The sequence below is a fragment of the Anomaloglossus baeobatrachus genome, chromosome 1 (genome assembly GCF_048569485.1).
Source record: "Anomaloglossus baeobatrachus isolate aAnoBae1 chromosome 1, aAnoBae1.hap1, whole genome shotgun sequence".
Taxonomy (NCBI): Eukaryota; Metazoa; Chordata; class Amphibia; order Anura; family Aromobatidae; genus Anomaloglossus; species Anomaloglossus baeobatrachus.
In genome coordinates, this window is record NC_134353.1 from 593,835,863 (window position 1) to 593,848,255 (window position 12,393).

The 12,393-nt window shown below is 44.7% G+C and overlaps 1 protein-coding gene across 1 annotated transcript in view; it reads right to left on the reverse strand.

Moving 5' to 3' along the window:
• Positions 1-12,393, reverse strand: part of TRPM6 (transient receptor potential cation channel subfamily M member 6) — a 340,636-nt gene that overhangs the window by 93,440 nt on the left and 234,803 nt on the right. The window contains 1 exon segment of the mRNA XM_075318063.1: positions 6,973-6,998. Coding sequence (XP_075174178.1) covers positions 6,973-6,998 — 26 coding nt within the window.

Sequence of the window (12,393 nt, forward strand, 5' to 3'; positions counted from 1 at the left end):
GTGTTGTATGTGTGTTGCGTGTGTTGCGTTGTTTGTGGAGCGCTGTGTGTCTGTAGCGTTGTGTGTGTGTGTGTGTGTTGTGCGGTTTGTGTGGGTGTGGTGTGTTTTGGGGGGAGGTATGTTTTGAGCAATGTGTGTGTTGTGCAGTATGTGCGTATATTTGTGTGTGCAGCGTTGTCTGTGTGGGTGTCTGTGTAGGGCGTTGTTTGTGATTCCTAGTGTGTGTGTGTTGTGCAGTGCGCGTGTGTGTGTGTGTTGGGGGGAGGTGTGCACCTCCCATCGTGCTCCACCCGCCATGCTGCGCACTTGCAAACGTGCTCCATCCGCCATGCTGCGCACTCCTAAACGTGCTCCATCCGCCATGCTGCGCACTCCCAAACGTGGTCCATCCGCCATGCTGCGCACTTCTAAACGTGCTCCATCCGCCATGCTGCGCACTCCCAAACGTGCTCCATCCGCCATACTGCGCACTCCTGATCGTGCACCATCCGGCATGCTGCGCACTCCCAAACGTGCTCCATCCGCCATGCTGCGCACTCCCAAACGTGCTCCATCCGCCATGCTGCGCATTCTCAAACGTGCTCCATCCGCCATGCTGCGCACTACCAAACGTGCTCCAGTGCGCAGTATGGCGGATGGAGCACGTTTGGGAGTGCGCAGCATGGCGGATGGAGCACGTTTGGGAGTGCGCAGCATGGCGGATGGACCACGTTTGGGAGTGCGCAGCATGGCGGATGGACCACGTTTGGGAGTGCGCAGCATGGGGGATGCAGCACGATGGGGAGTGCGCAGTATGGCGGATGGAGCACGTTTGCTCAGCCTCTCTCCTTCCAGCCTCCCTCAGCATCAGCCTCCCCTCCTCAGCCTTCCTGAGGATCAGCCTCTCTCGTCCCAGCCTCCTTCCTCCCAGCCTTCCCATCCCAGCCTCCTTCAGCATCAGCATTCCCCTCTTCCCCATGATCAGCCTCTCTGCTCCCAGCCTCCTCCAGCACGGCCTGGTCCTCTGCCGACACTCACACACCCGATCGCATCCACTCACACACACACCCGATCGCATCCACTCACACACACACCCGATCGCATCCACTCACACACACACCCGATCGCATCCACTCACACACACACCCGATCGCATCAACTCACACACACCCGATCGCATCCACTCACACACACCCGATCGCATCCACTCACACACACCCGATCGCATCCACTCACACACACAGACACTGACGATATCGCACTTACGCGCTCATACTCACAACATCCGGGGATATCACATGCTTCTGGCCATGTGATCCTCCGTCAGGTCCTGGAAGATCACAACAGCACATTTTCGCCGCCGAGAAGCAAGCGATATCCCAGGATGTTGTGAGTATGTGGATGCGATGTGAGGTGTGTGTGAGGTGTGTGTGAGGTGTGTGTGAGGTGTGTGTGAGGTGTGTGTGAGGTGTGTGTGAGGTGTGTGTAAGAGTGAGTGTGAGTGTGATCTGATGTGTGTGTATGTTTGTGTGTGTGCGTGTGGATCTTCTGGCGCAGCAGGACCTTGATGTGCTTGATACCAACGTACCCACACCACTCCCACCACTGCCGTGCGAGCGGGGGCCGGGGGGGGGAGGGGGGGGGGGAGGGAGTACAGTACTCACCTCCGTGACAGCGCTTGTAACCATGCGAGCATGGTTAGCAACGTATCCACACCAGTCCTGTGCGAGCGGGGGCGGGGGCGGGGGCGGGGGCGGGGGGGGGAGGGGGGGGGGTGGGCAGGGAGTACCGTACTCACCTCCGTGACAGCCGTGTCAGTTCGAGAAATGCGCGGGAGGAGGGAGGGGGTGGGGCCAGAGCTAACGTGCATTGCGTGAGGGGGGCGGGGCGTGGCGTGGCCGAATTGCCAATGCCTGCAGGGTGCCGGGGCGAGAGGCCAATCTGTGGGGGGGGCGGAGCCTGGGCGAGCGGCTGGCCAATCCGTGTGGGGGCGCAGCCTGGGCGAGCGGCCAATCCGTTGGGGGGGCGGGGCCATGGCGAGCCCAGCGGCCAATCAGCTTTGTGTCACCGTAAGGACACAATTTTGGAGCATGACAGACAGACAGACAGACAGATAGACAGACAGACAGACAGACAGACAGACAGAATAAGGCAATTATATATATAGATAAGGGGTGAGGAACATGTAACAACTCTTTCTGTTACCATTGTGGATGGGATGTGATTGCTGTGTCACAGATGAGAGAAGCTGGATCTCTGCTCTGTCACATGCTGAGAGGTCAGGTGCTGGGCAGAATACTGACAGCCATTGAATGTGCAGAGGGAGGGCAGGGGGCGTTCCTGTACACTGAGGCCGGGCAGGGGGCGTTCCTGTACACTGAGGCCGGGCAGGGGGCGTTCCTGTACACTGAGGCCGGGCAGGGGGCGTTCCTGTACACTGAGGCCGGGCAGGGGGCGTTCCTGTACACTGAGGCCGGGCAGGGGGCGTTCCTGTACACTGAGGCCGGGCAGGGGGCGTTCCTGTACACTGAGGCCGGGCAGGGGGCGTTCCTGTACACTGAGGCTGGGCGGTGACAGCTCTGACTGAGGTTTGGCAACCAAGAATACAGGAAATTGTCATGTTTGTTGGAGCTAAATGTAAACAAGAGCTGCAGGGAATAAAGTGTGAATTCAAGAGAAACAAAAGTTAGAAAACAAAAAATAACAATGTAGGGGTGATTTATATGACAATACAGCACAGATTAGCTTACAATTTTTTTTGGAGTGTATGTCGGATAACTCCTTTAAAGAAAACAATAAAATTCTGGCATCGCTGTAATTGCACTGACCCGACGAAAAAAAGACATGTCATCACTTATACTGCATGGTGAATAGCATAAAAAAGTACCATACTTTTCGTTTTATAAGACGCACCGGATTATAAAACGCACCCCAAATTTAGAGATGAAAAAAGGTAAAAAAAAACCACAAAAATGGGGTCTGTCTTATACTCCGGTGTTGTCTTACCGGAGGGGGGCAGCAGTGGTGGTGAAGAGGGTCACAGGAGGCAAAGGTTGTGCTGGACGCAGCGGGGGGGTCTGTGGCGACAGCAGCTGCTGCAGTCAGTGGCGACAGCAGCGGCGGTCAGTGGCTGCAGCAGCGGCGGCGGTCAGTGGCTGCAGCAGCGGCGGCGGTCAGTGGCTGCAGCAGCGGCGGCGGTCAGTGGCGGCAGCAGCAGCGGGTCCATGGTGTCTGTGGAGGCAGCAGCGGCGGGTCAGTATTGGAGCAGGCCGATGCAGTGAGTGTCCGTGCTCCCGGTTCAAATGAATGCGCCTGGAGAGGAGCATGCGCAGATGGAGCTCTCATCCTAGAGCTCCATCTGCGCATGCGCTGACTCCCAGAGCGGTGTGTGAGCAGATGGAGCTCTCATCCAAGAGCTCCATCTGCGCACGTGCTGACTTCCGGCACCATCATTTGAACTGGGACACTCACCGCACAGCCACCGCAGTCCGCACAGCCACCTGCCCGAACGCACAGAATGGCAGCCAGCAGGCCGCCTGCCCACCCGAACAGAGAGGCAGCCAGCCTCCAGGACAGAGAGGGAGCAAACACAGACAGGCACCCGGTCGCCCGCACGCAACCAGAGGCACCTGGCTGCTTAAACGCACCCGGTTGCCGCACAGACAGGCCCCCCCCCCCCCGGTAAGCTATATTTCGGATTTTAAGACGCACCCCTCATTTTCCTCCCAAATTTTTGGGAGGAAAAGTGAGTCCTATAATATGAAAAATACGGTAAGGGAAAGCAATTCTTGATCTTCTGTTGATTTATTCATTCTTCCTCCCAAAGATCTCAGTAAGGCTCGTCTCACATTTATCCTGCACTGTACGCTGAGCGCTTACATTAGAGTTTCCATGTAAATCTCTGAAATGCTTGATTTAGATGGAACCCCCAATGGAAAATCCCTTATAATGAGGCAGAGGGAGTCACCTTGCGGTGTCCGTCTTCTAAAAGGGTGGTCAACTACAGTTTTGTGCACTTCTGAAAATGACACTGCTGAATAGAGACCAGACAGTGTCCAAAGTTACTCTGCAGCCTCATTATTGTGAATGGATACCTCAGTCGTGTCATCTGTATCACGGCATTTGGAGATTTTCATGGAAACCTCGATATAAGTGCTAGTGCTTCCCCCCCCAAAAAAAGAAAAAAAATCCAGCATATTCTTCCTTCCTTTAGTGTGCCTAAACCACATTTAGCATCCACATGTTTGGAATTTCTGTGGTAAGGAGAGCCTGCTTAATTTATGGGTGCACATGTCCAGAAGGAAGTGCCAGGCACAATGTATGAGCACTACAACATACTGGGCACTACAATGGCAGATTAGCAATTTTCACTCAGCAATATCCATCGCTGCTTGTTTCTGCAAAACACCCATGAAGTCAAAATCTTCACCACACCTGTGGATACATTTCTAGGAGGGCTGTAATTTCCAAAACGGGGTCACTTGAATGGGGATTTTGCATTTCTGGCACTTAGGGGCTCTGTATATGGAGTCCACAAACTGTTGTTTTCATTTGTACTCCAAGAGTCAAATAGCGCTCCTTGCAGCCTGTGTCTCACCTTGCGGCTAAACAGTATTGTACAGCCAGATATTGGGTATTGCCATGTTCAACAGAAATTGTGTGAGAAATGTAAAGCCCGCTTTACATGCTACAATACATCTTACGATGTGACGGCGGGGTCACGTCGTAAGTGACGCACATCCGGCATCTTAATGTACATTGTAGTGTGTGACAGGTACGTGCGATTGCGATTGAACGTTAAAACGTTGAATCCTGACGAATTGCACGTCGGGTTGTTCAATGTTCCCGAGGCAGCACACATCGCAGTGTGTGACACCCCGGGAACATTGAACAGATCTTACCTGCCTCCCGCGGCTCCCGCCGGCAATGCGGAAGGAAAGAGGTGGGCGGGATGTTTACGTCCCGCTTATCTCCGCCCCTCCGGTTCTATTGGCCGGCTGCTGCGTGACGTCAATGTAACGCCGAACGTCCCTCCCACTCCAGGAAGTGGACGTTCGCCGCCCACATCGAGGTCGTATGGACGGGTAAGTATGTGTGATGGGGGTGATGGTTAATAGTTTGTGTGGCACGTTCAACAAATTGAACGTGCCACACATACGATGGGGGCATTGCAACGTGTAAAGCAGGCTTTAGGCTATGTCCGCACGTTGCTTTTTACCTGCTTTTTACTTGCTTTTGTCAATTGTTTTTGCCATTTGGGTTTTGCACTGCAAAGCTGAGTTTTTGACCAAAGTTCTGCAACAAAAAGGCTGCAGTTTGAACTGCATAGTGGGCACAAGAAACCCAAATTCCCATAGACTTTGCTTGAAAAGCAGAACACAACCATTTTGGCATTAAACGCTGCAGTTGAAAAAGCAGCAAAAAAGCAGGTAAAAAGCAACGTGCGGACATAGCCTTAGTCCCATTTGTACCCATTTACTTGTCTGAAAATGTAAATCTGGGGCTAAAAATATTTTTGAGGTAAAACTGTAATTATATTTTCTTTACCATCCAATGGTATAAAATTCTGTGGCACACCTGTGATGTCAATATGATCACTGCACACCTATATGAAATCATTGAGAGGTGTAGTTTGTAAAATGGGGGTCACTTATGGGGGGGGGTCTGGTTTTTTTTTGGTATCTCAGGGGCTCTGCTAAATGTGACTTGGTACCCCCAAACCATCCCAGCATAAATCTTTACCAAAACATGGTGCTCCATGCTTTCTGAGCTTTGCACTGTGCCTTAAAAGTAGTTTTCAACCACATAAGGGGTATTGGTGTACTCAGGAGAAATTGCATAACAAATTATATTGTTCGTTTTCTCCCATTACTACTTTTGAAAATTAAAAACTTGGGGCCATAGCAACATTTTAGTTAAAAAATGTGTAACTTTTATTTACTCTGCACTATGATATACAATTCTGTGAATCACTTGAGACTTAAAAATGCTCACTAATCCCCTAGATTAATTCCTCGAAATATGTAGTTTCCAAAATAGGGTCACTTGTGGGGGTTTCTGCTGTATTGCAATGTTAGGGGCTCTTCAAATGTCACATGGCGTCCGCAATTTATTTCAGCCAAAATGGTATTCCTTCACTTCTAAACCCTGCACCCAAACAGTAGTTTTCCACCACATACATTGTATCTCTGTACTCAGGAGAAATTACACAACAAATTTAATGGTGCATTTTCTCCTGTTAAACATGTGAAAGTGCAACATTTGGGGCTGAACATTTTTGTAGGAAAAGGTAAAATGTTGATTTTTTCATTTCACATTGCTTTAATTCCTGTGAAGCAGCTAAAGGGTTAATAAACACCTTGAATGTGGTTTTCAGCACTTTGAGGGGTGTAGTTTTAGAATGGTGTCACTATTGAGTATTTTCTTTCACATAGGACTCACATAGTCATTTAAAGTGTGATGTGGTCCCTAAAAAACAAAAAAAAAAATGTTGAAAATTTTGTTGGCAAAATTTGAAATTGTGATAAACTTTGACCCCTTCTAACTTTCTAACAAAAACATTGCGCTGCTGTAAAGTAGACATGGGGAAAATATGATTTATTAACTATTTTGTGTGATATAACTTGATTACAGGAATGAAAATTAGAAATTTGCGAACTTTGTCAAATTTTCAAATAACGGCTAGATCTGCAGCAAAGAAAACAGTGATTTTATCAAAATGACAGCAAACAGCTCAGTTAGTGACATCACTGTAATCAGGGTCTCTGTCTCTACATTACGCTGCCTTCAGATGGGATAACAAAAACCTGCTGACAGATTCCCTTTGTGTCGAAGGGGTAAACAATAGACTCTCAATAGTAAACATAAAGTAGAGTTTAAATACCACGTATTTAAGTTATAATAATAGTAAGTCATGTAAAAAGTAAATAATCACAAAAATGCACAAATACAGTACACTTTTTTTTCTCAATGATTATAATAGTATTTACTTACTTTTGATAGAATCTGAACTTCTAAATCTATAGTAGAAGCAAAAAAACACAAAACAACATTTTAAAAGGGCTGCATAATAAATATCAATTATAAAACAACACTCTACATTTAAGAATCTAAATATTATAAATTAATTAAAAAAATAGATAATTTTCTATTTATTTTTTTCAATATGTCCAGCTCTTTGACTAATTGGGATTGGTAGAGTGAAGCAGGTTTACCCTACTTATCTTTAAAATAGATCTGAAAATAAACTAATTGAGTATTTAGACATCATTTCAGCCCATAAATACACCAATAAAAGGGTTGCCGCACTAACAAAGTTCATTTTAATTAATAGATCTGGAAACAATGTGCTACAAAATGTTCCTGTGCTGAGATGATCTTTTAAATGTGCCCCTTCTATGTATTATGTAATGGCTGCGTCCAACCATGCAGAGCTGCTCCAGGTCTTGGATGACACATAGCACAGCTCCTGGCCAGGGGAGGAAGCATAGGTCACTTATAATAAGTAAGCATACAGATGACACATCAAGGACTCACAACTTCTAAAAGGTAAAACATTTCCCTGACTGTTTTATCACAGGAGTAAGTGTTTCTGCTGCTTCACCAGTTCTTTGAGCTCATTACAAAATAAGTCAGTGACTGGAGCTCCTATGTCACGGAGTTGATTTATTATGAGCTCAAAAAGGCTGGAGACCAGGCAGAAAAACTCACTCCTGTGATAAAACAGACAGGGAAACGAGTAACCTCAGGCAGGGAAAAGTTCTGCCTCAGAATGCAGCAGCTCCTGCTGTTTCATCTGTATCTTCATTTATCATAAGTGACTTATGCTTCCACCCTTGGTCAGAAGATGTGGTATAAGCTGACCACGAGCTGGAGAAGTCCTGTATGGACGGACATAGCCCTTTCACAGCACATAGAGTCACATTTCTAAGCTTATCTCAGCAGAGCAACATGTTTAACATAACCAATTGTGGAACTTATTATTATTCCAATATCTATTGCATAAAATGTACAGTGGGGAAAATAAGTTAGATACACTGCTGATTTTGCAAGCTTTCCTACCTACAAAGAATGGAGAGGTCTGTAATTTGTATCATAGGTACACTTCAACTCTGACAAAGAGAATCCAAAAAATAAATCCAGAAAAATCACATTGTAATTCATTTGCATTTTATTGCATAAAATATGTATTTGATACAATAGAAAAAAACAGAACTTAATATTTGGTACAGAAACATTTGTTTGCAATTACAGAGGTCAGATCTTTCCTGTAGTTCTTGACCAAGTTTTCACACACACTATAGCAGGGAGTTTGGCAACTCCTCCATACAGATTTTCTCCAGATCTTTCAGGTTTCAGGGTTGTCGCTGGGCAACATTGAGTTTCAACTCCCTGCAAAGATTTTCTATTGGGTTCAGGTCTGGAGACTACACCACTCCAGGACCTTTACATGCTTCATACGGAGCTACTCCTTAATTGCCCTGGCTGTGTGCTTTGGGTCATTGTCATGCTGGAAAACCTAGCCACGACCCATCTTCAGTGCTCTTACTAAGGGAAGAAAGTTGTTGGCCAAAATCACATGACGCCATCTATTCTCCTTCAATATAATGCAGTCATCCGGTCTCGTTTTCAGAAAAACACCCCCAAAGTATGATATTTCCACCCTTGTGCTTCATGGTTGGGATAGTTTTCTTGGGTTTATACTCCTTTTTCTTCCTCCAAACAAGGCGAGTGGAGTAAATACCAAAAAAGTTCAATTTTGCTCTCATCTGACAACATGACTTTCTCCCATGCCTCCTCTGGATCTTCCAGGTGCTCATTGGCGAACTTCAAATGGACCTGGATATGTGCTGGTTTGAGAAGGAGGACCTTGTGTTCCCTGCAGGATTTTAAACCATGACAGCATAGTGTATTACTAATGGTAATCTTTGCGACTGTGGTTCCAGCTCTCATCAGGTCATTGACTAGGTCCTCCCGTGTAGTTCTGGGCTGATTACTGACTTTTCTCTAAATCATCCTTACAACATGAGGTAAGATCATGCATTAAGCCACAGATCAAGTAAGATTGACAGTTATCTTCTGTTTCTTCCATTTTCTAATATTTGCAGCAACAGTTGTGGCCTTCTCACCAAGCTGCTTGCATAATGTCCTATAGCACATTCTAGCCTTGCGTAGGTCTACAATTTTGCCTCTGGTATCATTAGACAGCTCTTTAGCCTTGGCCATGGTAAAAGGTTGGAGTGTGATTAAATGAGTGTATGCACAGGTGTCTTTTATACAACAGGTGTAATTAATGCAGGTAATGGGTGCAGAGTAGGAGGGCTTCTTAATGAGAAAATAACATGTTTGTGAGAAACAGAATTATTGCTGGTTGGTAGGTGATCAAATACTTATTTCATGGAATAAAATGCAAAGTAATTATTTAAAAATCTTACAATGTGATTTTTTTTGGGGGGGGGGGGGAATTCTGTCTGTCATATTTGAAGTGTACCTACGATAAAATGACAGACCTTTCCATTTTTTGCACGTGGGAAAATGTACAAAATCGACAGTGTATCAAATACTTTCCCTGCTGTACTTTGTTTATGGGAAAACCCTTCAACAAATGTCCATTAACTCTACACAAGTTGTTTGGTGCTTATCTACTGGTCGCTATATACGGTTCTGTCCCTATACAGTTTGGACAGGAGAAACAAGAAGCTTGACCATAAAGGCACTCACTCCACAAGGTATATAAAGGGTTAAAAAACAACTTTATTTGTGTACAAAATATTAAAACCAACAGTAACAAACATGATAAAGTGCACAAAATGTGATAAAGCACCAAAGACAACAAGCAATACCCAGTTGGTCTTCCTATAAAATTATTTATAATGAATTTTCCATAAGGTTCACAGGGATTGGATCTATATAAAAATTTGAATATCAAGCCATTTACTTCAAATCAAAAAGCACTGGAATTCAAACAATACAGTACAGACTTAACCTAATCATCAGAGGATAATATAGTACACTGATACTAGTACCTATAAGTCCTTGACTGGACCCCAGTTTGAGGCAGCAGAAAAAAAAAAAAAAAATCCTGACCCAGTAGTCAAAAGATCCAGATCCACTGATCTAAATATACACAATCCCTGTAATGATAAATACTTAGCTTATAATAAGGAAGACCTGGCCCAATGCGTGTCGCTTAGAGCAGCTTTATCAGGGGCAAGGAGTGTCAGACAGCAGTGAACATGAATAGGTATTTATACAAGTGCACAAAGACTTCATTAAAAACACATGTCCTACCCGTGTGGTGCATGATCCTCCATGGCGTTTGTAATCAGGAAGTTGTTCACAGTGGAGGGGAGGATACCTCCAGACATTGCTATAGCACCTGCGCTGATTTACGCAGATTACCTGACTAAAACAAATGAGGAATAGCAGGATAAGCAAGTCCGCGTAAATAACGCTGAAAAGCCATACTGCGCATGCGCTGGATTACGCAATAATCGTACTTACAATGCTTTGGAGAATAAGGAAGTAAAAAAAAAAAGGTCCAGTAATAAGAATGAACTAGTAACGAGTGATAAGGTAAGTAAATTCGCGTACATAGCGCTAGATAACCATGCTGCGCATGCACTAAATTACGCAGTGTTCGTACTTGGAATACTTTGGAGAATAGGAGAGTGGAAAAGCATCCAGCATTGAGAGCAATGAGAGGTGATTACTGCTAGGCAAAAATGGCTTTATACAGTAGTTTACAGATAAAGGCTAACATTAGATAGTATAGACATTAATCAAGACACCTTTGTAAAACCAAAGATTGCAAGGACAGTATATCCCACAAGCAGACTAATAGCTGCTGGGGGGTAACCATATATGCAAGTACTGATGATCATCAAGGTTTTAAAAAAAAAAAAAAGGAACATGACACAATAATAAGGAATACAATTATTACAATTATTGCACCTATATAATAACAAAGATGGATCCCCCATGTATAGCATATCAGAAAAGAATGCACATATTTCCATCAAAAAGATCTTTATAATGCCACCCATGAGTCTCAAATGGAGCAATTGGTAAAAGTTCAAAGAAAGAGAGAAGGGTTCCTAATTATATGCCAAGGTGACCAGGGACCACACATCTTGGTGCGGATTTATAGATTTTTGATGCCGCAAATATGAATGACCCTATATCAGGGAATATCGACAAAGGTGACATGTCACGAATCAACAAGAGTTGCCCATCATTAGATCAAAGAAAACTGTGACAACTCACAACAATCTCTCAATGAATCACTCAATCCTAAAAATCACTCGAGTTGACACACAGAGAAAAGAGCCTATATGGAGATCATACACCACAATGATAAATATATAGAGTCCCATGTTAGAACAGACAATATACATTATTGGAAGAAAGTCAAAAAAAGTCACAAAAAAAAAAAAAAAAAAGATTAAATGGCTAAATGGATATCAAGTCCTTTTGGTAAAGCTCAAATCCAAAGCAATTCTTTTTTTCTCCTCCTTTTTTCCTCTCTCTTTCTCTTTATCCCCTTCTATTCTTTGTTCTTTGTTACTTTTTCCTCCCATTTGATTGGTTCCCAAGGAAAACTTTGAGCAATACTCCAGTTATAAAGATCCAGAACATTCATCCAATGTCAGAAAGACCAACACCATAGAGGGTTTTTTTAAAAACCTTGATGATCATCAGTACTTGCATATATGGTTACCCCCCAGCAGCTATTAGTCTGCTTGTGGGATATACTGTCCTTGCAATCTTTGGTTTTACAAAGGTGTCTTGATTAATGTCTATACTATCTAATGTTAGCCTTTATCTGTAAACTACTGTATAAAGCCATTTTTGCCTAGCAGTAATCACCTCTCATTGCTCTCAATGCTGGATGCTTTTCCATTCTCCTATTCTCCAAAGTATTCCAAGTACGAACACTGCGTAATTTAGTGCATGCGCAGCATGGTTATCTAGCGCTATGTACGCGAATTTACTTACCTTATCACTCGTTACTAGTTCATTCTTATTACTGGACCTTTTTTTTTTTTTTTTACTTCCTTATTCTCCAAAGCATTGTAAGTACGATTATTGCGTAATCCAGCGCATGCGCAGTATGGCTTTTCAGCGTTATTTACGCGGACTTGCTTATCCTGCTATTCCTCATTTGTTTTAGTCAGGTAATCTGCGTAAATCAGCGCAGGTGCTATAGCAATGTCTGGAGGTAACCTCCCCTCCACTGTGAACAACTTCCTGATTACAAACGCCATGGAGGATCATGCACCACACGGGTAGGACATGTGTTTTTAATGAAGTCTTTGTGCACTTGTATAAATACCCATTCATGTTCACTGCTGTCTATGACACTCCTTGCCCCTGATGAAGCTGCTCTAAGCGACACGCGTTGGGCCAGGTCTT